The sequence below is a fragment of the Vicugna pacos genome, chromosome 33 (genome assembly GCF_048564905.1).
Source record: "Vicugna pacos chromosome 33, VicPac4, whole genome shotgun sequence".
NCBI lineage: Eukaryota > Metazoa > Chordata > Mammalia > Artiodactyla > Camelidae > Vicugna > Vicugna pacos.
The window spans coordinates 4,414,821-4,439,879 of NC_133019.1; the positions used below are offsets into that span (position 1 = coordinate 4,414,821).

A 25,059-nucleotide genomic window follows, 5' to 3' on the forward strand; every position below is an offset into this window, starting at 1 on the left:
GGATCCTCTTTGATCCTGTGCCCTGTGCTGGCCATTGGAAGTTTGGGCTCAGAGTTCTGTCTTGGACCCTGGTGGACATGACAGCCTCTCCCCTGAAATCTTTCCTCCAGGGTGTGCCACGCAGCCTCAGGCTCTTTTTTGTTTTGTTTGTAGGAGTAATTAGGTTTATTTATTTATTTGTTAGTGGAGGTACTGGGGATTGAACCCAGGACCTCCTGCATGGTAAGCACGCGCTCTGCCACTGAGCTCTACCCTCCCCCCTAGCCTCAGAGTCTGTTACAGAACATATAGCCTTCTCCTCCTGATGTCGCATCCCTCAGTCTACTGCAGGGGTGGCCGGAGGGAGAGAATTAGTGTAGGGCTGTGGTTATCCGATGGCTTTGCTTTCAAAGGGCGTCTTAAGCGGGTTGGTTTTCGTTGTGTCTTTTACTTTATTATGATTTTTATTCTGACAACCACAGGGAGCTCATCGTGCGCCAGCGATGTTGGTAGGCTTTCTACAGGCACGATGGCATTTGCCCTGCATCACGACGCTCTGAGAATGAGTGCCACCATCCCTAATTAGAGATGAGAAAACGAAGTCAGAAAAGGGAAGTGTCTCATCAAGGGCCATAGCTCTCAAGTTGGGGAACAAGGTTGAACACCCAGGCCCTTTTGACCTAAAACACTTCCCTTTCATTCCCTAAGGCTGTCAGTGTGTTTCCCACGGCGGGGCCATGGTCAGTGGCGGGGAACCGCTGGTGCCTGTCTCTGCCCTCCCCAATCCCGCACGCTCTGCGTTTCCAGGCTATGGTATCGAGCATGCGCAGTGCGTCCCTCCCTCGGAGTTCTCTGAGCCCAGCTTCATCACCGAGTCCTACCAGACCCTCCACCCCATCAGCTCGGAGGAGCTGCTCTCCCTGAAGTATGAGAATGACTACCCCTCGGTCATCCTCCGGGACCCGCTGCAGACCGACACCTTGCAGACCGACTACTTTGCCATCAAACAAGAGGTGGTGACCCCAGACAACATGTGCATGGGGCGGACCAGTCGTGGTAAGTTGGGTTACTGCTCTAGAAATTTCTAAGGATTAACCTAACTTTGTGCAGGTTTCAGGTCCCATTTTTCCCCCTCCCTCTTAGCCCCTGCATTCCTGAGTTTTAGCCTTTCTGTCTTACAATGTCTAGATATTAAGGTGGAATTTCAGCCCAGTCCTTCAGGATGACAAGGATTGAGGGTCCACGGTGGAGTTGAAATCCGGCGGGTGGACCTATCAAATTTCTTACTCGGGTGACACATTTTACCAGATAGTAGCTTTGGTTGAATGGAGCTGCCTTTGAAGGTTTGTGCTGTTTCCTGTGAGAGGACTGTGCTTCAGGAGCACACAGTCACAGGAGACGGTTCAGGAGAGCCCCGCGCGGAGCGCGTTTCTCCGCGTCGTCCTGGTGTCCGGAGATCCCTGGGTCAGACTGCACATCCCGGCTTGGTGTCCGGGCGATCCCTGCTTCCCAGCCTCCTGTGACTTCTTCGGTTTGGGAAGATACAAGGTGGTTAACCAACGGCTTATTTGGAACCCGCCATCAGCAGTGTGGTGACAGTGTGTATTTAGCTAGAGGACCAGGGAAGGAGGTGGCCAGAGGCTTCCAAAAGAAGGTGCTCCTGCTGACATGACTGCTATGAAATGATCAAATGTTCACTGACAGTGAAACAAACATTTCAAAATAGAGCTGGCTGACCCTGTAAAGCAGAAAAAAAACAAAAGTTGAATGCACTCAGTTTTTAAGATCGGAACGTAAACACTCAGAGGCACAGGGCACTGAGTGAAGGGTTCAGATGGTTTTGTTTCTGGGAAAAGTGCAGGCCATCGCAGGGAGGGACTTGTTCAGCCAGGGAGGACTAGCTGATTTCTAAAGAGCTGGTGGATAAATGGGGAAGAATTACAAACAGGAAGAGGAGCAGGGGAGAGCCCGTTCGAGGGGTGCTTGCGAGGGCTGCAGTCACAGAGGGCAGGCCTGGCCGGGCTGATGGTGATTTCTGCTCAGTGATGACCTGCACCCTCTTCTGAGGCCCAGAGGCCTCTGGGCCATACACGTTGCCCTCTCCTTCGAGTGTTCAGGCTCCCGCTTCCTCCCAGCAGGCCCCAGGATGACCGGCAGGCCTGCAGAGGGAAAGTCCCCAGCAAAATCGGAACCTGTAATCTTCCTTCCTAGGGCCCTGGGGTGTTTGTGTTTCAGACAGAAGGGGATGGGTGGGACCAGTGTTGCCTTCCCCTTTCTGACTCTTTTATTTTTGGACGCCTGTCTATTTAAATACCTGCACACATGTGTGTACCTTGTTTCACAGGCGAGTCACAGCAACAGAACCACTTTCTTTCTCGTGGGGCTTTGTGTGTGTGTGCAGTGAGGCCGAGTGTGCGTGGGGGCCCACCCATGTTGTCACTTGGGGTAGACCTGCTGCGTCTGGCTTTGCATGTCATTGTCCTGTCTCCCTCACCTTCTCTTGGGCCTTGGTTTCAGTCCCCACCACCCCGGACCCGCCCCCACCATGTGTGATGATGGGCCAGACAGTGACCTGTGTGAAGGGACAGGAGGGGCTCCTCTCCCGCCTCATTCTCCCTGCTTCTCCCCAAGCTCACACCGCACGGACTGGAGGGGGAGACCGTTTTGTTCATGGCTGCTTCCTGCGTGTTGGAGGTGCTGCCCTCCAGACCTGTTCCAGGGGCTGAGTGAATCAGACCTGGGAGGACTGGTCCGGACTGAAAGCATGGCTGTGAGCGGGCTGTTACTAACAATAATCATAGTGTTCGGATACCGCACTGGGGTGTACACAGTGCTTCTGTGTTCCACTCATCCGGACTCGGAGCGCTGTCTCCTTTGTGCTGGTCTGTTCGGTGGGGCACCGTGGGGCCGCCCCACCTACTGTTCTGCGTGCTCTGAGGTCTGCTGGGTGGAGTCAGACGGCTCTGGGAGGACCTGGCGGGGACGCTTCTTGGAACAGCGGGCCAGGGGACGTCTTAGAGGACATGTGCGTCCCTGCACGAGCGCATGGTAGCACAACTGAGTGTCTAATCGGGTGGAGTCAACCCGTTTTTGGAGAAAATACCCGTAAGTGAAGGTTCCCAGCTCCGGGATTGTGAAAGAGAGCTGAAACGAAAGCGGCGTCCAGCCCCGGACCGCAGCTCTCAGCAGAGCTGCATCTGGCTCTTGTTTGAGCGGCTGCCAGAGAGCGGTCGCGGCCTGGTTCAGGGCCCTTGCTTGCTGGGACTCCTTGGAAACGCCACTGTCTTGCTTGTGGAAATTCCAGTCTGCACGCCCTCCAAATATAAAAATGCTGGATAGAATCAGCTCAGAGACACTCGAGTGGAAAGGCAGCCTGAACAGCGGCGGCTTGGTGGGGAGTTCTTCATCCAAGTATCGGCTGTCTTGCTTAGGACTTTAGTGCTGCTTCTCTCGCAGAGACGCCGACTGACCATTAAGATGGGGAGCTGTTCTGAGCAAACACCTTTTTATAAGAGGCCGCAAAATTTCCTGTTCTGTTGAAAAAGAGGCTGTGACATTCTTGCCCGTGGGCTGTCTTCTTGAGTCTTTTCATGTGAATTTCTGGAAGGGACAATTCCTTCATTTTTAATACTAGTAAAAAGTTGCCAATCTGACAGTGGGCTGAGTGGCCAGGGCTGAGAACTCCGGGGAGCTCTTCGTGTGCCTTCTGGGGAGGACCCTTCTTTGAATGGATGGCTAGAGGAAGGAAGCAGATGAAGCAGATAAATCACCGTGTTCCTGTTCCCAGCAGTCCTGGAGGGGATAAGAGGTTCAGGAAATCTATATCAGTAGATGATGCAAAAATTACTTATTTAACTGAATATCTTTTATCTGGGACTTTTAAAAATTTCTTGGAAGCGACATATCTTCCTTCCTAATTACTATATATTTAATTTTGGTTTGGACACCAAAGTTGAATATTTGGATCTCATTGTTTTAGCTAATCTCCTGTGTTATGAAGGGAGGAATACACCAGAAACACACTAGTATTATGCTGTATGTGCCAATCTTATTCTGGGATTTAAGCACTGCGGTAGACGAGCCGGCCCTGACTCACAGGTATTTCTGCACACATGTTTGTCACATCCTTTGGGCTCTTGACTTTGCTGAATTGAATTGGCCATTTCGTCTCCTGTGATTTAATTTAGGTTGCCTGAAAAGTATCTGGAAGTAAAACAGAAAAAAAATACTCCTGGGAGCCTTTTCAGCATTTACATGCATTTATTTTCATCACCGCCCCCCCTTTTTCTTTCTTTCTTTTCTTTTCTTTTCTTTTTTTTTTATTTGTTAGCCTCCTTTGTAATGGCCTTTTTGCCAATGGAAATTTCTCTCGGAGCCATTATGCAATCCTAGCAGCTGTTTATAACCTGGTTTGGGAAATTAATGAACTTGCATGATCTTGTGGTCAGTGGAGAATGCCTTAAGCAACTCACAGAGTAGAGGCTTTCTGACACTGCTGTGGACCTTAACTCTTTAGCTGGTTTCTCTGGTTTTTTTTATTGCCTACACTTCCCCAGTAAAGTACAAATTTCAAATACAGAAGTGTACTTGGAGGAGATAAAGAATATAGATTTCTGTGTAAAGGGATGCCAGTGTTTTCTTGTTTCACCTCCTGGGAAAAGCATCTCGCAACTTCTTTGACTTTATTTGAGAAGGCGTAGATTCGGTACTCCACGTATTTCACTTTAAAATAGGGTTTGCAAAAAAGGCTACAGAGTAATATTTTAGTTCCAGGGTCAAAAGAGGTCAATCTGGTCTTAGTCTAATGGAATTTTTTTTTCCTTATGACCAAAATATTTTGCCAAATTGAGCCTCTTGGAATCATCTCACTGGCCCGAGTCAGAAGAAGGACTGAATTGAGCCTGCGCTGTGCGAATTCCTTCATACACATAGGGTCTAGCTCATCAGCCAGAAATCCCATCATCACAGGTGTGGTTCTCAGCCTGTAGATTTCTGGCTCTAGGCTCTGGAGGCCCCAGGCACCGCTGTCTCCCTCTGGCAGATACGAGCAGCCCTGGACTCTGAATCTCTGTCCTGGGAGCTCTGAAACAGGACGGGACCACGGCAGTGGGCTCGCAGACCAGGGCCAGGCGTCTCCACTGGCCGCTCCCTCCCTCCATCCCTCCCGGGGATCCCCACCGAGAGGGTCTTACCGTGTCTCTTCCCATCCCTCCCTCCCGCCCTCCTCCCGCCTCCTCCTCCTCCTCCAGGTAAGCTCGGGGGTCAGGACTCCTTCGAGAGCATCGAGAGCTACGACAGTTGTGACCGCCTCACCCAGTCCTGGAGCAGCCAGTCCTCCTTCAACAGCCTGCAGCGCGTCCCCTCCTACGACAGCTTTGACTCCGAGGACTATCCAGCCGCCCTGCCCAACCACAAGCCCAAGGGCACCTTCAAGGACTATGTGCGTGACCGTGCTGACCTCAACAAGGACAAGCCTGTCATCCCCGCTGCGGCCCTGGCGGGCTACACAGGTAGGCGCCTGCCCTGCCTCCACGGTCGCTGGTGGCGGCTGTGGGCGGGCTCCCTGGAAGCCGCGTCCCCAGACCCTGAAGTCAGCCTCTTTCTGCCCGGGGGTCTGGGGTGGGTGGCGGGAGGAGAAGACTCTGAGAGGTGGGTCAGTCTCTTGAGCCACTCTGCTTGTGACTGGCCATTGGTTTTTGGAAGCGAGCGGTATCATTCTCTTCCAAGGGACCCTTTCCAAGAGTGTGAGGGAAAACTTAAGGTTTTGGATCTTTCCCGCCTTCTGGGGGAAGGGAACGCTGTTGAGTTGGTGCTGCTGGAAACTCTGCCTCGGGGCCTAGCACCGAGGGGCTGCTTCTCACCTGCCCTCGGGGAGTCTAAACACAAAACCAGCCGGGACGTGTCTCAGAGCCGCTGCGGAAGGGCCAGCACTCTGGACTCCTCTGAGTGGAGCCCTCAGCCCTAGGCAGGTGCTCAAATGGGAAAAGTGTCCTCGGTCACCCTCTCTCCGGCCAGATCCTGGCTCTGGTTCTGTTTTTGTTTTTTTTTTCAGGTGTGAAAGTTGTAGTAGTGGAGCACAAAGAAAGATCACGGGGAGAGGAAGATGTGTCTTGAGGGCTTGGGGTTGGATGGAGAACCTGGTCACAGAGCAAAACAATTCATTGTCCAGACAAGTTGAGGCACATAAGCTGCCTCCCCTTGGAAGCGTTCAAAGAGTTACTCTGAGAACCATCCAAGGAGCATGAATCTATTAATTATGAGAGCCTTTCTCTAAGATTGGAGCGTTTTCTAAAAATTAGACATTGTGTTGCAGAGAGAGCTTGTTTTCGGCTTGGGTTGCTCAGCCGTGGTCTCGGCCTCCCTTCTCTTCTCGTTGACCCCCCTGGACAGGTCACCACGTGGGGACCCTTTGTGTGGATGAAGACAAACAGCAAAATTGGTGATTCCAGTGAGGGATCTGTCTGGTTTTAAGAAGGTGCTACATCCCTGTTCTTGTGGGAGGGAAATCCCAGGTGTTCACCAGGAAAGCCGGGTGACGTGGAGAGATTGCTCCTCCCTCAGGGATGGGGCTGTGTCTCTTCCCCGCATCTCCTGGTGCAGTTCAGTGCACAGAGAGGTGCTCAGGAATTATGCTTGGGTTTTGAGGCAGCAAGAAGGTCCATATATAGAGTCACGGGCCAGAAAGGAACTTCAAGGTCCCCTGCTCTGTTCTTTCTACAATATCCCCCAAGTCCTTGCTTGAACATCGCTCGTAGGTGGGAACTTGCTGCTTTGCAGGGGACCCCTTTCCTATCTTAGACAGCAGACAAGGAAAGGCTGCCCTTTCCATTAGTGACGCCTGGAATGACAAAAGCGTATAAAGTTTCTTTCAAGATGTCCAAGAGCACTGGCTCCTATTGGTAACTCTTAGGTGTTTTAAGAACTGGACTCCAGTTGGAGGCAGTGATGGAGGAGGAGAGTAATGCTGCTTCAGTGAGGAAGGGGAGAGGCCAAGGTTGCTCTGAAATGAGCCTGTGGGCTGCGGACGGGGTGGCATCTCTAGCTGGTCCTGTTTGCCTCCGTTCCTGTGGAGCAGGAACACTGTGCTCTGTCACTGCCCACGTGTGAAAGGCCAGCTCTTCTCCCGCCATGCTCACTTCCAGGACCAAATCCTCCACAGTGTCTCCCTAGTAAAGGCATCTTCTCATTTCCTCTGACATGATCTCTGCCATAACCACCGTCAGCACACACCATCACAGTTCTTCTCCCGTGGCTGTCTTCATCATTCGCTCTTGCCGTGGTGCGGAATTCTGAAAATTTTACTAGTTAAGGGGGTTTTGTGCATCATGAGATTGAATGAGCTGACTTCAAGTTCTCGATTTTGGGTTATGGCCAAAGAAAGCCTTCCGACTGAGTCACCCTTCATGGGATAAGATTCTGGTGAGGATCTGTGGTTACACTATAGAAAGTCTCGAAGTTTCTGGAAATGGCGAAAGCCTGCTCTCCACCCACATAGAAACTCCTCTGAAAGGGGTACCTGTCTGGGTTCTTAGACTTTCTAGATGGAAGAAGCCTGCAGAGCAAATAGTCTGCAAGAGTGATTTAGAGGGTTTGGGCTGAGATGATCTTGACAAGAATCATCTGAGCATTGGGAGTCTCTCCAAGTGTCCCTGTTTCATGGAGAGAAGGGAAGGGATGAATTGGAAATTCTAAGAACTAGGAATGAGGGTGAAGTACAGATTAGGTACCTGCCTAGGTGACCTGCCATCTAGATAGCCAATGCCAGGATGCCCCCTGTGAGCCTTCTCTGGCAGCCCCAACTCAGAGCCAAGCAGATCAGAGCATCCAGAGCTTTTCAGGACAAATACAGGGATGTCCTGGAGGTCTGAGTTACATTTGATGTCACCCCTTCTTTGGGTAGATTCTTTTTAATGGGGACTCCTCCCTTCCTTCCTTCCTTCCTTCCTCCCTTCCTTCCTTCCTTCCTTCCTTCCTTCCTTCCTTCCTTCCTTCCTTCCATCCTTCCTTCCTGTCTTTTTCTCTTTCTCTCTAAGGAAATAAAATGTTCAGTGAGTGGCAGAAAAGAGAGGGTGTTAAATCAGTTAGCGATCTCAAGGACTCAAGTCATTTGAATTTAAAAGCAATTTTTTTTTAAGGATCTTACCATTCAGTTGTTTCTTCTTTATAACCTAAGGGAGATTTACCTTTTCAAACCATCTCAGATGGCAGAGCAAACAGTAGCGGGGAAAACGGAAGTCCTCTGTGCCCGCTCCCAGCTCTGACACACTGTGTGATTTTAGGCAAATTTGCCTTGTACCCTTTTCTACTTTTGGTGCAGTGGAGTGTTCCTCCTTATCTTGGTGGTAGGAGACCTGTGAAGATGTAATAGAACTAAATCAATTCATTAAACAAAATGAGTGCTAGACGTCGTGCTAGACTTGGGGGGAAGCTCAGTGCAACAAATCAATTATTTCAGCAAGTGTTTCTGAGCACAGATGAGTGCTTGTAGCCCTGGGAGGTCCACGGTTTTGACAAATTCGAGATATTGTGATTGTCCTTAGACTTGGACTAGATTTTCTTGTTGCTGTGGTTGGAGGAAGGTCAGGATTTAGGCGTGTCGGGGGTGGCCCAAGCTTGGGTGGCTTTTTCCCCCCTGTGTCCAGTGCCTGGGGAAGATCTCCTGCCCACAGTACAAGCTGTATTTTTTGAAACACCTTTATTGTGGTATGATTCCTGCCTGGTCAACTACACGCACTTCAGGTGTACAATTGGATGAATTTTGATAGATGTTCACATCAATGAAACCACCATCGTGATCAAGATAGCTCCCATTTCCATCCCGCCCCAGGAGGTGCAAACTTCAAATTCCTGACTGACACCTTCCCACCCCCTGTCCCCCCGGGTGACCCTAAGTTTGTTCTCTGTGTCTGTGAGTCTGTTTCTGTTTTGTAGATGAGTTCATTTGCAAACTGTACTTTTCCCCTCGCTGGGACCCCTTCTCGTTTCAGATACGTCCTGGGGAGTGGGGGAGGGGATGGAACAGGCCAACGCAGCCTCGCCACCACGCGGGGAGCATGCAGTGACCGGAGCTTTTATTAACGGCTCTCTGGCTCTCCGCAGATAGGCTGAGATGAGCTGAAGTTTGCCAAAGTACCTTGGAAAGTGGAAATCGTTGCAGAAGTGTTGGCAAAACTTTTTATTGCTCATGAACATCACACCTATTTTCTATCTCAAATTCTACCCTCTTTTCTGTTTGTTAAATCTGAGTCCTTCAGATTCAACTGTTCTATAGAGTAAGTGTGGCCACGCAGTGGGAGCCCTGTATCTTTTTACATCCCTGTTATTTGGCCTGAACTGAAGGATGCAGAGAAAGAGTTGCTGAGCTGGGGGGTAGATCCACTTCCCTGCTAGCGCGTGAGCAGCCCGCGTCTTTGTCCGTCTCGCCCTCGAGGGAGTGTGTTTCACTTCTTCGTCTGCTCTCTTAGTTACTGCGCTCTAAGTGTGGAAATCAGTTAGAAGCCGAATTTTCACCTTCTCTTGCACAGTTATGTTCTTCCTCCAAAGATAAGAAAATTGCACCAGCCTTCACTGGGGCTCCCATGGCAACTCGTCAAATTAGGTCAAGATGTGAGGGCAGATAACATGGCTTGAAAGCCTGCCTGTTCGCTGGGTTGAGAACACATCAAAAGCAGTGCCGGCTTCCGCCAAAATGTACCTTCTTCCCTCGCTGGGACTACTTATGGCTCCCAAAGCCGATACCATCAGAAAGCTCTGTTTTCTTTTGTTCAAAGCCCCATCGTGAACCCCATCTGATTACCAAACAGTCTGGGAGCAGTGGCCCAGTGTTCGCTACGGATTTGATGGCTCTAAACAGAATGCTTTCTAGATCCTTGACAAACAGGGGCATCTCTGATTTTTGTTTGTTTGTTTTCCAGTTTCAGTAGGTGTAGAAGAATCTGCCAGACTGTCAAATAGTGGTGTCCCTTCCTCTCTGCCTCTCGAGGCCCCTTTTATTGATGATGAAAATGAGGCAGAAAAAAATGACTTATTCAAGGCCTTCTGCCGGAAGATAACTCCTGCCTGGAACCTTGAGCGCCAGCTGTCTCACCTGAGTACGGACTCTTCCTCCGTATGATGGAGTGAGGACACTCAGAGGTTATCTCGGTTGCTCCCGAGATAGAGCAGATTAGGGCCCTTGTCTCTTGCTGGTCACTAATTAACGCTGCATGTGTGTGTTTGGGGGGGGGGCACGCAGGAGGGGGGTGGAGCTATTGGTCTGTAAATCACCTTTATCAAACGTCCCTCCAGTTTGCCAGACTTCTGTTGCGCAGACAAGGATTCCTTTCCTGTCACTTCTGATTGTCGCTGAGCCGGCCTGCGGGGGCCTCTCGAGGTGTCTGGACATCTCTCCATGTTTGGAGTTGCCATGGTTCATGGCGTGGTTAGGGTCTTTTCATCCCGGAGCCTGCAGAAAGCTAAGCCCAAAGCCACTTACTTGTCCACTGCAAGGAAATTACGCTTTCCCATGCTCTGTATATTTGTGACTCAGTTTCCTAAAGGCTCAACTTGGGACTATCTGGAATTCAACTTTCAAATATCTGTGTGTGAGACGTCACACAATGTAGTGATCAGTCTTGTAGAAATAGAAGCCCTAGACATCCCCCTGCCCGTCCTCTCCAGTCCCTTCTGGCCTGAGGTAAACCTTCTTCTTTCTGCTTCCTGGATAAACTCCAGCCTGTCTGCCGTCACCGAATAACAGAGTCTCTGGACCACGCCCAGAACCGTGGAGCTCTGGCTGGTGACTGAGATTTGGAGTTCAGGAATCTAAAGCTCTGGCTGAAACATGTGTTTGAAAAAGAGCAACTTTCCTGCATAAGGACGTGCTTCAGAGCCCGTCAATTCAGAATGAAACCCGAGATTTGGCAGCATTACCTGAAATCACAGTTTTCTGAAGGAAAGCTGGGTTGCAGAATCATCCCGGTGTCCTCAGGCACTGACCACAACCGAGGGAGCTTCTGGAGGGACCCAGTGAGGAGACAGAGGGGTCAGCGGAGCAGATGAGCCGTGTGCTGTGAATTTGTGCAGGAGAGTCCAGTTCAATCTAAACCCGGGGTGGGGGTGTTACTGGGAACAACCTGGGGCTTGTCCTTTGGAAGGGGGGCGGTCAGTCCCTGAGCCAAGCTCTGGAATACAGTCTCTCCCTGTCAAAGCTGTTGGTAAGACAGTGTGAATGGACTAAAGTCGGGAAGAACCGACTTGTGGACCTGAGCACTGAACTCTGGTGCCCAGTTTGGGCGGTGGCTGCCTTGTACAGGGGCCCCGAGCTTCTCGGCCCAGGCAGGGCGGGGGCTGGCCTGCGGGCTTCCAGGGAGCTGTCGGCATCCAGAGTCTCAGCGTAGAGCCTCCTTGGGCAGCCCCTGGGTGGCTGGGAAGAAAGAACTTAGAAATGAGAAAGGCAGGAACAGAGTGTCTCCCCTTTTCTCCTCAGACCCCCATGAGCAGCAGGTTGTAGGAGCTGCCAGACAGCCCCCGACATGGAGCCACGCCCCCAGCGCCCAGCTCAGAAGCTGGGGCGTCCGGGTTCTCGGGGCCGTGCGGGGTGGCGGCCCCGGAGGGAGGTGCGTGGCGTGCACTTGGGGTGACGGGGTGACGTGCTGCCGCTCCGCAGTGACCTGGACGGGATAACAGTGTGGAGCCCGGGAAAGGAAGGCCCCCCTGGCGGAGCTGAGCTGAGCGGGAGGAGAAGGCCCCTGGCATGGTGCCTCTGCCTCCTCCCTGGTTCGCTGTGTGGCAGTTTGTCTTAATCATCTGCCACCAGTGGAAAAAGATCACGCCGTGGGAGGTTTTGGCCTCACTATGAATTTTTTTTTTCTTCTAAATGGCTTTTGAAAGAGTGGAAAGGGAGGTTACCTGCTTCCGTCAGTTGCCCTTGAAGCCCACAGCTGGCTGAGCCCCCCCGGGGTCCTGGCGCACCGTCTTTGGGGCAGAGAGACTCCTTCATCCTTTATAAAATAAATCTCAGACCCGGGGTTGTTCACAGCCACCTGGGCCTGGTGGGCGCCTGGGTGGGGAGGCGGGACAGGCACAAGTTGACCCACCGTTTCTGGGTACAGCTCCCCCGCCAACCTGCTTTAGAAGAGTCTCTGAGTCTCACATTTTGGGGGCCACTGTTTCTTTAACAAAACCTAACTCCAAGTGGTGGAACTGGGTGGTGACTGTTCTGGAATTCCACTCCGTCTCCAGTTTGAAGCTCCACCTTTTTGTCTTTGAAGTAAAATGTTTCCACAGAGCAGATCTCAGCCAGTATGCCACCGAGGCCTCCACACAGGTCCCTGTTGGCCTGGAAACTCCCGCAGCCCCTGCCGGGAAGGGCTCTGCCAGAAGTCCCGGGTTCTGCCCCTTGGCATCTCCTGGTTCCCTGGATGTCTTCCCTGCTCTGGACGCTGACAGACCAGTGGTTCCTCAGCACGGAGACTCCATTCAAGAGAAGCTACAGTCTGTGTTTTGTAGATACGTTCATTTGTGTCCATTTGTTAAATTCCACATCTAAGTGATATCATGGTATTTGGCGTTCTCTGTCTGACCTACTTCACTTGGTGTGACAATCTTTAGGTCCATTCATGTTCCTGCAAATGGCATTATTTCATTCTTTTTTATGGCTGAGTTAGCAGATACGAACTACTTTGTACAGAATAGATAAACAACAAGGTCCTACTGTACAGCACGGGGAACTATATTCAATAGCTTATAATATAATAACCTATAATGAAAGAGTGTGAAAAAGAATATGTACATTTGGTTGAATCAGCATGCTGTATGCCAGAAATTAGCACAACATTGTATATCAACTCTACTTCAATTAAAAAAGAAAAAGAGAGAGAAGCTGTAGCTGACCCTTGAACATCATGGGAGTTGGGAGTGGGACCCCCGCGTAGCTGGGAATCTGAGTATCACTTTTGACTCCCCCTAAACTGAACTACGAGCCTGCTGCTGACCTGCTAACATAAACAGCCATTTAACAACCATTTTGTGCGTTATACGTGCATCTACATATATTTTGTGCATTGCTGACATACCTGAGTTTTTCTTAGTTTTTTGGTATTTCTAGGCTACGTAGTTTGTCTTTGAGGTTTTTTCAGTTGTTGCAAATCTCCAGAAAGTTTTCCAACATATTAAGAAAAACATCCACATAAATGTGGACCTGCAGAGTTCAAAGTCGCGTTGTTCAAGGGTCAGCTGTGTAGCCCTCCCTGTTCTCCCTGAAGCGACTTTGATGTGATGCCTGCAGGTGGGATGGTTATCAGCACCAGGTCTGTCAGTTTTATGCCTTCAGATTTAAGTCCAGGCACAGGAAAGGGCACCAGCCAGGCTGCCTGACCACTGATTACGTTTCAAAGGCTTCATCATGTTGGACTAGAGCATGGACTCTGGAGCTGTGTGTCCTGCCTTTGCCACTGACCACCTGTGCGACCGTGGGCAAGCTGACTTCTCTGTGCCTCGGTTGTCTCATCTGCAAAATGGTCATAATAGCAATTGCTGTCTCATAGGATTGTTGTGGGAATTAAATGAATAGTTTATGGAAAAGCATCCGGAACAGTTCCTCGGAAGCACTGTCTAGGTGCCAGCTGTTACCACTACGTCATGTTACTCTCCAGACCTTCTGTCTTTCCAGTGTAATTCTACATTCCTTGAGGTCAGAGGATGATTGCAGAATTCCAGTACTTGCTGGCGGTGTCCTTGGGGCACAGCAGGTATTTACTAGCAGATGAGGTCACTTCAGCTCTTCAGCTCAACCCACATGTCTGTTGAGTTTCTACTGTGTGCTAGACTCTTCCATATGCAACCACTTTTTTTTAACATCGCCAACAACCCCCTGGGCAAATTTCTATTATCCTCATTGTACAAATGAGGGGATTGAGGTTCACCGGGGGAAGAAGTCTAGCCCAGAGTCACACTGCAAACAATAAAGAAGATGCTTTTCACAATGTAAGACAATGAGTAGGAAAAAATCCAACTTTCATAGCATGTTAGTTTGGGTCTGCGGAGCAGCAGATACCCAGACACCATTAGACTTGCAAGAAATGTACTGGGAGGGAGAAGACCTGTGAAGGACAGAGTAGGGGAGAGCAAGAGCAGGAGGGGAGCCTCAGGCCAGGCTGCAGGCCGGCCTGAGAACTGGGTAGGAATTGAGGCTGTGGCTCAATTCCAAGGAAGATGTGGCCAGGCTGGTAGGAATCCTCAGTCAGAGTTGCCCAGTGGAGGGCCACGCACCTTGCAGGAATGGCCCGTGCACCCTCCTTGCCCAGGCCCTGGGCGGAGCAGCCCCGGGACGTGCGGCCTTGGTGGGGACGTGCTGGGAGGGGGTTACTTGTGCTCCCTGTGGTCAGAGGACTGAGCAGCACGTTGTCGTGGCCACTTCAGCCCTGATTGACTGATCACTGTGGCATCTGGCTGTTCAGGCAGCAAGACTCCAGATCACTGTCCCGACACCCTTGGTGGCCAATGACAGGCCTCTGGGTTCAGTGCCTAATGTTGACTGTAACTCGCCGAACTGCATTGTTGGCTGTGTGACTCACCTCTCCCTGAGAGATAATGAGAGTGAAAGTTGTCCGAAGGTGGGTGAATGTGAAAGTTCGAGCTCGGCGGGGAGGCTGGGACTCGCACTGCAGGAGAGGTGCTCCGAGGGCCCAGCTCCCTGGAGGTGTTGGCCTTTCAGAGCCCAAGTAGGTGCAGTTTCTCGTGGAGGCCCCTCTGGGCTGGCTTCGTGGGCCTTTCTTCTCTAAAGGCGTGGGTAGCACCTTTTCGGCTCAGCACGCTTTGGCGGAACAAAAGTGTTTCTTCTGCCGCCTCCAAGCTGTTGTTAATCATCTCTGCTGTTATCCCACCCAGTCCGGCCGCCATGTTTCACACTGGAGGGGTGTTTGGGAGTCATCTGCTGGGTAAATGCTTGAAAAGTTGTGCGCTCAAGTGATCGCTTAGAGTCTGGTCCACCTCCCCGAGAGTGTGAACATGCTTAGCTAGGGACTGGTCTCGTCCTTGACACGAGGGGGAAGCTCTACCCCTGGGATAAACTGGAGCTCAGAAATCATATTGAGAATCGACTGAGAAACGGTGCAGGCTTCAGACTTCTCCAGTCCTGTCTTCCATTTCTAATCAGCAAAAACATCTTTCTTTCTTCTCGTTACCTAGATACTGAGGAAGGCATTTTCTTGTTGACATTTACATTAGTTAGAGGAAAACTTGTTTTTTGTTTTGGTTTCTAAACAAAATTCTCTGTACCCTCAAATCCAAACCTCACCCGTTTCGGGTGACTTCTTAAAGCAGGCAGTTACCTAGAAGACATCAGGGGGAGAAGCTCTAAAGAAACCCACTTCCTGGCCCGGGCCTTGCCGGCTCCCTGTCTGCGCCTGCGCGTGAGTGGCGGGCTGGACCTGGGGAGGCAGCGTGCTCACAGGCGGCCCCTTTAAGAGAGGGCCGGGCTCCCTCCCCGCAGCCTCCCCCACACAGTGCACTCGAGCACATGCAGGTGCGAGGAGCCCAAGCAAAAACAAGGGCCTTTCCTCCAGACACTGAAGTGCGTGACTGCCTTGTTCTCAGGCCCCAGGCAGACCCCGGTGAGCCGCACTTCCATCTGTCCCAAGTGGGCCGGCCCGGCCGGCCGGCTGCCCAGGGGGCCTGGGGCGCCGCCGGCTGGACAGGACTCCCTGCTGTGTCTTCAGTGACCGCTGCTGGGGTCTGTCTCTAGACCCAAACTGCCGACATTTGTGGGGGATGCTGGACTCACGTTGGGTCAGCCCTACATAATCATTAGGTGGATTCTGCTTGACGAGGAGTATAAATGATTAGGGGGGAAAAAGTTCTTTGGGGGAAAGAGGATCTAAGTCTGTCTGTGGCCAAGATTTCCCCAAACCATAAATGTCGGTGATACTTTCACTTGCAAAATAGTTTGCATCTGCTCTGTCCTTCTGTGCCTGCCTACTTTGAATCAGAGCAAGAACTTCAGAGTTATCTCTGACTTTAAAAGACCTTCACAGGTTATTCTCATTTACAATATTTAAAACATCTTACATTTATATACTTGAGCCTTTTTTTTTCAAAGCTTCTAATGTTCTCTTTTTCCAAAGTTGCCATCTTAAAAGGCCAGTCTAATTCTTAGAAGAATAATTGCGTTTTATCTACTGCTTTTGCTGTTTATTTTTTTCAATTCCATCTTTTTTTTTCTCTTGTTCTTCTTTTGAAAAGTCTGCTTTTAAAAATGTTTTTTGTCGTTTCATTCTTTGGTTTAATCCCACTGTTGTGTTTCACATTGTTCCCAAACTGCTCTGCGCTGTGGTCGTCTCTTTATAGGTAGATGTGTATATTTATATATTTTTTAAATAATAGGGACTTAATCTACATCTCTATGCTGTAGGAAGGGGCAGGGATTTTTAGGGATGGATGAACTAAAGCCCAGAGAGGTTAAATGAGCTGCATGAATTCACTCAGTGGATCAAAGAGGAGTTGGGAGCAAAACTCTGGACACTTGACTCTATTTTGGGCATGGCTCACCAGCATGTGTATTTTAACTTTATATAGGCTATTATCCGCTGTCATCTCTTGGTCCACAGGTCCAATGCCTGACATACTTGCTTGTCTTTTTGTTTAAATGTTTTGAAATGCTTCCTCCTCTCTTTTGGCCTGCCGCGGCAGAGGCACAGACTTGACGCCAAAGGCTGCGTTTAATTGTTCTCCATCTTGCTTCCCTTGTCAGACACGCTGGCTGTTTCAGCATCACATAAACGCAAGGGCATGAAGTGACTGTCCCTCGTGGTGTGTTTATCACATACCTCTTAGAGTGTTCTTTGTGGTTAGAAGTTGAATTACTGGAACTTGTGTCCCCAGTGGCTGCCCTCGAGTTACTAGTCACCCACAGAGGAACGTGGACCACGCTGGTGGGCACTGATTTGTTGGGCCAAGGCGCCATTGGCCAGTCACAGGGTATACCGTGTGTGGCCCGTGTTCGGGATGAGGTGAGACTGAGTAGGACTGGGGGCGCAGGAGGGCCAGAACTCAGAAGAAATGGGAAAAGGCATCTACAGACATCAAGCCAGGCTGGAATATCAAGCAGTCTCTACTCTCCCTTCTTTTGAAAATCTTCCCAGGGCTTTGGGAGCTGAATTGTCAGCAATGTGCTCTGTGACCGATTCATCCTCGGGCAGAAAGAAGACTGTGTGGCTTCCCCTTGAGTTTGGCCCCGAGGGCACGAGAGTGTCAGGACACTTTCCGAACTTAAGCTGGTCACCAAACTTCATTTCATCACAACTGAGTAGAAATAGCGGGATTTGGGGTCTCTTGTGAATGATCACTTAGAAGAGAGTTGACAGGAAGCGGGGCAGAGCTGAGGCTCTGGGCTCACCCACCCCACCCCCAGGTGGGCACTCCTGCAGTAGTTTGAGAGGAAGATACACTTGGGAACAGATGGGTCATTTCTGGATTCGAGTGTTCTGTTTTTGCCATCATCGTTTGGCTGTGGGTAGAGACACCTGGGTGGAAGGGAGGGGCCAGTGGGTCTCGTTCCTCCGTTTTGGGACCACCTGCCAGATGTGTGCTCTTGGGGCAGAGTGAGCCCCGTTGCAAGGGTGACCAACCATGAGAGTTTCATAGGTTAAAATAAATGTGGTGTCCTGCCCACACTGAGGTCTTTGATTTGACTTGGGGAGTCGAGCTACAGAGATTAGATTCTCAAGGTAGCAGCTGAGTCCCCAAAGGACGGGGGTGTGGTCGTTTTTATTTTGGGGCACATGCTGATTGAAATGTTGCCTGGGAGTCACCCGCAGTGTTTGACCCCAGATATAGTTGAATCGAGACAAGTCATTTGGGCCGCTTTTTAAACCCTGACACCGTTCTGCAGAGGATCTTGTTGGGAGTCATACAGTTCGGTCCCGGTTTTCTGGGCCCCTGTCCGAGAGCAGCTCCCACGCCTGGCACTGAGCAGGTGGTTGTCGATCAGATGCAGCTCGAGCTCGCAGGGAGCTGGCCGCTGGAGTCGCTCAACAGCCGACAGCTTTTTGAGGTTGTTGGTGTTTGCAGGTGAGGCCCCGTCCTAGGCTCCGGGCTACAGCCCTGCCCTTGGAGCACGTATTCTAGTGCGAGAGAGATGGACGTCCAGCGAGCCGCCGGGCTAGATCTTGGTGGCAGCAGACATGATGGCAGGCTGGCGGCCTGCCTTGGCTCAACTCTGGTGTGTGAGCCTGGCGGTGGGCACAGGTGACAGAGGGAGAGCTGGCGGCTGCACTGGGGACGGAGCGCGGAAGTCCCGTCCTGACCCCGCGCCACCGGCAGTGAGTTCGTGCCTGGAAAATGAGAAGGAAGTTATTGACAGTTGGCCACATGGAAGGGATTACAGTCCGGAGCATGTTCCTGAAGTCCTGTCCTCGCCTGTTGCTTTGCGTTTCCTTACGTTGCTCACGTCTTAGCCTCAGAGCAAGGGAGCCAAAAAGAGGGGCCTAATAGTAGTCAAATAATCACCCTTCTCATCCAGAGAGATGGGAGATCTTCTGGTCCCTAGACAAAGCGAAGGGGCAGGAAACAGCCAAATGAGGAGGAATTTACTCGAAGCTTTGCCTTAAAAAAAAGAGAGAGAGAGAGATTGTAGCCTTGCACTTGAAGGGCTTTGGGGGTCCCCTCTGGCGGAAGCATCCCTGTGTGACTCGCTCTGCTGGCCCGGATCCCCGCAGGTGCCCACCTTTCTCTTCCGAGGTGGTGCCATGCCCGTCAGGTCAGGACTGCAGTGTGGCGCTCAGAGCTGTCCTCTTGCCCAGCAGCTGTGAAGAACAAAGCCGGGAGAGGACACTCCCCGCCGCAGCCGGGGCGGGGCCGGCGGCGGGGGCCTTCTTGGGGGCGAGTATGTGTGCGGTGGCCTCCCTCCCGCCCCGCCGCGGAGAGAGACTTCCTTCTAACAGGGACCCCTCTGTTGTGTGGTGCAGAGCTGCGCCTTGAGAAGCATAGTTTCCCAGTGATGCCACTGGATTCCTGATGTGTGACACCCCGGGGCAGCCTGGTGAAGGCCGCCGTTGACCGCCTTGGGGCCCCCAGACAGGGACACCATTGTGAGTCACATGTAGTGTGTCAGCACCCCCTTCCCATGACTGGCACTATTCTTAGGACCATTCTCTGCTCCCTGGGACAAAGGTCACTGGGACCACAGTCCAGTTGGGTGGGTGGATGGGGCTGGGCCCAGGGGTGAGAGGAAGTGGGGTGGAGAATGAAGGAGAAGGCACCGCATGGGGCCCGCAGCCCTGAGGATTTGGGCAGCCGGACACTACGTGATACAGATGCATCCTCGGGAGAGCTCTAACCGGGAGTGCCGCCCACCTCCGTCAGCCTCTGGCCGAGTCTGGGGCTTGAGAATGTCCCCTGGGCCTGGACTCGGATGCTGTCAGCAGGTGGGCACCTCCAGGATGCCTTCCAGCCCCCGAGCTCCCTCCCAGCTGTGGGCCACCAAGTGGCCCTGGTTTTCCCACCCAGACCCGAGGTGGGGGTGACACACTGTAATGGAAACAGGCTCTGCTGTTGGTGCCCCGGTGCAGCCCAGGGACGAGCCGACCCTGACACTGAGGTCCCGCCCTGACCCAGTGTTCCTGGCTGGGAAAATCACCCAGATCCTTCCTGTTGCTGTTGCCCCTACAACTGAAAGGGCAGTTGAGGTGTCAGCAGAAATGTCCCAGAGAGGGATCTTCGGGAGAGATCACCGATCCCTTTAATCTGGGATCACGATGCAGGCTTTCTGCGGGGTTAGCAGAGACTTCCAGAAAGCCCGGTGGGAGCGCTGTGCGCGCCTTAGCCGTGGGCGGGCCCGTGGGACTTTTCCTGAAGAATCTGGGGAAGGAGACTGGAGCTGACATCACCGCTGTTCTGACTTTGCTCTTGTTCAGCCAAGCAGAGCCCTCCCCACCCCCCAGCCCAGTCCCTGTGCTTTTCTTTAGGCCCTGGTTTTCCTATTTACCCTCCCTCTTCCCTTCGGTAAACAGGAAAAAAAAGAGTTAGCGAGCACCTCACCTAGGACCTGGGTTCTCAGTTCCCAAATTTCACAGTTGTATGTTCCTTATGAACAAAGGAAATCTCACCATGAGGGGGAAGAGCGGGCATGCCAGGACTCACCCTGTCCCCAGCTCCATCCATAGACGTGGCCAGGAGGGGGGGGTCAGATGGACGCAGAGAGCGGGCTGGAGCTGGGCCGGGAGCCTCCGACAGGTAATTCAGAAAGTGGCAGCAAGAGCATGAGTGATGGTTCTGTCAGACATCCCTTCTTCTGTGAGCTGGTCCCTCGCCACTTCATGGGCGCACAGTCTCGAGGGTAGGGGATGGGGGTCCCGGGACCTGGGGTGTGCTTGCTGCTCCCTGCTGGTGGCCAGGACCTGTCCCAGGATGGGCGTCCCCGTTTTTTCCCCTTTCCTCCACTTGATATGATTGGCCCCTGCTCCTCAAAGGGATTTTTGAGACAAATAGTGTGAGAAAGATTTTAAGCTAAGTTGTGGGGGGAGAAGTAATGAGGTTACATAGCCTAACAGTGACCACGGGGGGCCCTGAGCGAGCTGGGAGTGTCACCTGAGGAGGTGGACTCCGAGGTCAGCAGTGGTCGGACTGTGAGGAGAACCACTGGCTGTCCAGCATCCTGGACCACTCGCTGTGAGGGGTGGGGAGAGCAGATGTCTTTTGAAAGCCAGGTCCTTTCATCCGTGGGGCCGCTGCCCACAACGGGCAGTTTAGATGCCAGCCTCGGGGTTGGTCTTTTCTATGGGCAATAAAGTGTCAAAATGAAGAACTTGGAGGTCAGGCTTCCTGGGTTCCAGCCACGCGACTTCTGACCTGACGGCCTTGGACGTGTTAGATAGCCACGCAGTGGGTCAGTTTTCTCTGCTGTAAAGTGGGAAGAACCAACGCGATGACAACAGCTTCTCCCCACGGAGTTACTGTGAGGGGCAAATAAGACGGCGATTAAGCGTCACATGTTAATTCCGACGGTGCACGGCAGGTGCACGGTAGGTCACAGCTCCTGCTCGTGTTCTCCTTCGCCAGGCGTCTGAAAGCAGCCCCCTCGCGCCCTCCGTGTCTGTGGTTTGTGCTGGTGACCCAGGAGAGGACTGAACTCCGGGGTTTATCTTCGTAGTTTCGGGGTATTTGGTTTTTCCTTCCGTGTCGCGTGTCCAGGGTCCTGAAGTGGCGTCTGTGCTCATTGTGTACCTTCTTCAGGACATCTGTCACGTCACAAGGGCTCTTGCATCTGCTTTTCCTTATCTTTGTGCCCCCCAAAATTCCACAGCATTTCTTAAGAGAGATTTCTTTTCTTGCTCCTGATCATCAGGGTGGCTTCCAGATGGATTCCTCGTGGAAAGTCACGCTAGGGCCTTATTCCAGTTTCCCTCCAAATGACACTGCTTCCCTTCCTTAGCTTGGGTGCTTGCCTGTAGGCGGCCTGGGGAGCGGGAGGGTGGGGGAGACAAAGATTATGACCAAGAGAATCTCCAACCTGTTTCTTTGTTAGGTCACCCTAGGGTATTGATCCTTCTCGTTTGCAAATCGGGGACCCAAGGCTCCCTGCTACGGAGGGCGCTTTGACCTTGACTTCTGACTGGGACTGGCAAAGACATTCCTTGCTGCAGGCCTTGGTCCTCTGCAAGGCAAAAACAGTGACTTAGATTTTGAAGGCAAAGAAAGAATATGCTGCCTGCCTTAGAATATCTCAAGAGGTGGATCGAGTGTTTTCTTTCTGAAGTTTGCTTGGCAGTAAAAATGGACTGATCCTTAAGTCAATCTAAATAAAGCAATGGGTATTTTGTCCTCAGTGCTGCTTTGGTAGGAATTCTTCATCTTTTTGGTCCTTTTGAGGCCCTAGCCCCTCCTCCAGCACTGGTGCTGTAAGATGCCTCTGGATGGACTGAGCGAGGAGGGGCCGGGGGGCGGGACTAGCTGCTGAGCATCTGGTGTAATGATTCACAATGCCTTGTGTTTGCAGGCAGCGGCCCAATTCAGCTGTGGCAGTTTCTTCTGGAATTACTCACCGATAAATCCTGTCAGTCTTTTATCAGCTGGACAGGAGATGGCTGGGAATTCAAGCTCTCTGACCCCGATGAGGTAAGAAGGGGGTGACCTCAGAGTCCTGCATTGAGGGAGGATGGAGAGAACTCTGGAAACAGGGGGCGTGGGTCCGATGACATGTTCCAGGGTTCAAAGCCCGGCTCTGCCACTTGCTACTTGTGTGGCTTCGTCTGAGCCTATGTTTCATCACCGTATGGAAAATAGAGAGAATGTCTGCGTTGCCCATTTGTTTCCCAGGATTAACTGATGTGATAACCAGGAAGTGCCTGGAATGTAGTAGGCTCTTCGTAAATGCGAATTGCCTTCTCTGACTTTCCCCTTTTCCTGGCCTGTGGCTCTGTGAATCTGGAAGGGATCAGACGATTCCAGAGGCCTCGGAGGACTGGTACAATTTACTTATGAATTCATGTTTTCATTAACAAACGCTTAGTGAGGGGTTGCTCTGTGCCACGCCCGGTTCTGAGGATAAAAAACAGTGAAAGAGAGAGAGAGCGTCTCTCTCTCGCCAGACACGAGGACGTCCCTTGTGCCCCAGGACAGAAAAAAATGCTTCCTGTCGGTGAAAGGCAGGTGTGGTGGCAGCTCAGTCCTCCGTCTCTCACGTTAGAATTCATGCTTTCAAAGCCAGGACGTCCTATTAATAATACAGGAAAGAGGAGACTACAGTGTTGGTTTTTTTTTTTCTTAACGTCAGATACTTTAACTCCACTCCATTGAAGTTCAGGGTCACTGTGTTTTCATCAACGTAAGGAGTCAGCTTCACTGCTACCCTTGTCCAATCCTTGAAAACTGGAATTCCGAAGAGATCAGTTAGAAAAGGCTGCTGCATGTACACGAACATACCAATGTACAAGGATGCACATTTCTTGAACATCATGGGTCACCACGAATGGGCAGGCCTAGGCAGAGAAACAGGTGTGGATGGATTACGCATACAGATGTTTACTCTCCTTTCCTTTTTTTCCCCTCCATTTTAAATTTCAGGTGGCCAGGAGATGGGGGAAGAGGAAAAACAAACCCAAGATGAATTATGAGAAACTGAGCCGCGGCCTTCGCTACTATTACGACAAGAACATCATCCACAAGACGGCGGGCAAGCGCTACGTGTACCGCTTCGTGTGCGACCTGCAGAGCCTGCTGGGCTACGCGCCCGAGGAGCTGCATGCCATGCTGGACGTCAAGCCCGACGCGGACGAGTGATGGGCCCGCCGGGGCGCCGGGAGGCCCTGCTGAGACGTTGCGGAGCACAACCACGTCGCGCGGACTCTTACTTTTTCCTTGTTATTCTATTTGTAATTTTCCAGAACTCATTTTTTCTTACATTCAGGGGTGGGAGCTAAGAGAGCTGCGGCTGAGCAGTTGTGTGTGTTTGGAGACGGGAAGCCTGGACTTGCGGGGGTGGGTGGGACAAGAAATTCTTGAGCGGATATTCAGGAGAGAGAGGAGGGTCTTCTTAGAAGCCTGAAGCATCTGGCTGAAGGGAGGAAGAGACTAACGTGTCTGATCATTCTTTTTTTTAAATCATCCATAAAAAAAGATGTGTCTTGAGTTAAGGACCTTTTAGCAAAAGAAATTGATGCATCAGGAGTCACAAGACTAATAAAAGGCAATTAATTTGCTTTTGTTTTTAGGTCTGGGCAGACAGAAAAGGGGGAGGTGGGATAAAACCTTTGTTTGGGGGATGCACTGAAAACCCAGGACTGTTTTCCTTCTATCCTACTTTTAAAACAAAGATGGACTTCAGTGGGGTGGGGCCAAAACCGTTTTGTGTTAAAATTTTTTCTATTAAATTTTGTGCCAGTATTTTTTTTTCTTAAAAATCGTCTTAAGCTCTAAGGTGGTCTCAGTATTGCGGTATCATGCAAGTTTGTTTTTATTGGCCGGCTGAGGATTCTGTCACAGTGAAAGGAAACTGTTTATATAGACCCCCTGGAAAGGCAAAGTGCTGTCACTGAGATCAGGGACCCCAAATTCATGTGACTCACAGATGAAGGAAAAAATAATGCTGATTTGGGTGCAAGGAACTGCGCAGGTGAATTTCACCTATAATTTTTTAAAAATTATGATCATGCCCCTCTACTTGCTTGTCATTGGTGTGTTCTCGGGGTTTGGACCTAACATTGAGCTAAGAAGCATTAAGTCTTTGAACTGAATGTATTTTGCAGCCCTGGTTTTGGACCACAGTAAACATAGAAGCACTGCAGACGTCATGGGAAGGGAATCGGGGGGGAAGACTGACCTGGTTCTTTACTGGTTTGTACCTGTAACAGACGTGACTTGGAATCAAACCTGTATGCATGGGCATTACCCCTCAGGTCTTAAGAAGTAAGCCCTGAACGCATGTCATTCCAAACTAACACTCTGTGCTTTCTGCTTCGCATCTCATTTTCCCCAGCATCCCACATCGCCTGCTTCCCCCCACTTCATCAGCAGAGAGAGACGCACTGCTCCTTGTTGGTGAGGGGAAGGGTAACCGCAGACCTGATGCGAGTGTCTGAGGAAGCCGTTTTAGACGTCCTGGGTTCTAGGAACATTGGAAGCTAAACAAAATGCGGCTTGGCCGGCTCTGGGGGAAGCGCAGTGCTTCCCTGTGAAGGGTTGAAGCCAGCCGAGCCGGCTGTCAGGTGAGACTGGGTGCGTCGGCCAGGTGAACAGTGCAGCTGCGACAAGGGCCTCGTGCCTGGAGCCGTTATCCAGGCACGGGGTAAGTGAAGGTTAGCAGCTGCAGAGGAAGGAAGACTTGAAGGCATAGGAACTACAAGGAAGGGAGCTGAGTGAAGGAATAAGGTGGTCCACGAGATTTGAGTCTGTTTTTTAGTTCCCCCAGAGTTGAACCACAAACGTGATCACCTGAGGTAGTTGTGAAGGGTCATCTGAAGAAGGGGTTTGGGGTGGAGGGGACCAACATCTAACTACTGAGGAAAAGTGCCTAACACAATGAGATTCTCTCCACCCTCACTCCACAGGGGCCCGATGGAAAGGAGGGTGACAGAGGGGTGGCTTCACGGACTTGATGACGGAGGG

At 51.4% G+C, this 25,059-nt stretch overlaps 1 protein-coding gene and 1 non-coding gene across 4 annotated transcripts in view; one reads left to right on the forward strand and one right to left on the reverse strand.

Moving 5' to 3' along the window:
- Window positions 1-23,838, forward strand: part of ETS1 (ETS proto-oncogene 1, transcription factor) — a 118,973-nt gene extending 95,135 nt beyond the window's left edge. For all 3 annotated transcript variants that reach the window (XM_006211659.4, XM_072953742.1, XM_072953743.1), the window contains 4 exons: window positions 787-1,035; window positions 5,229-5,489; window positions 21,953-22,071; window positions 23,020-23,838. In XM_006211659.4, coding sequence (XP_006211721.2) covers window positions 787-1,035; window positions 5,229-5,489; window positions 21,953-22,071; window positions 23,020-23,235 — 845 coding nt within the window. In that variant the 3' untranslated portion in view covers window positions 23,236-23,838. The remainder of the gene's footprint in view (window positions 1-786; window positions 1,036-5,228; window positions 5,490-21,952; window positions 22,072-23,019) is intronic.
- On the reverse strand, window positions 185-257 carry TRNAG-ACC (transfer RNA glycine (anticodon ACC)). The gene has a single exon. It is a non-coding gene; the product is annotated as a tRNA-Gly (tRNA).
- Window positions 23,839-25,059: the final 1,221 nt, after the last annotated feature.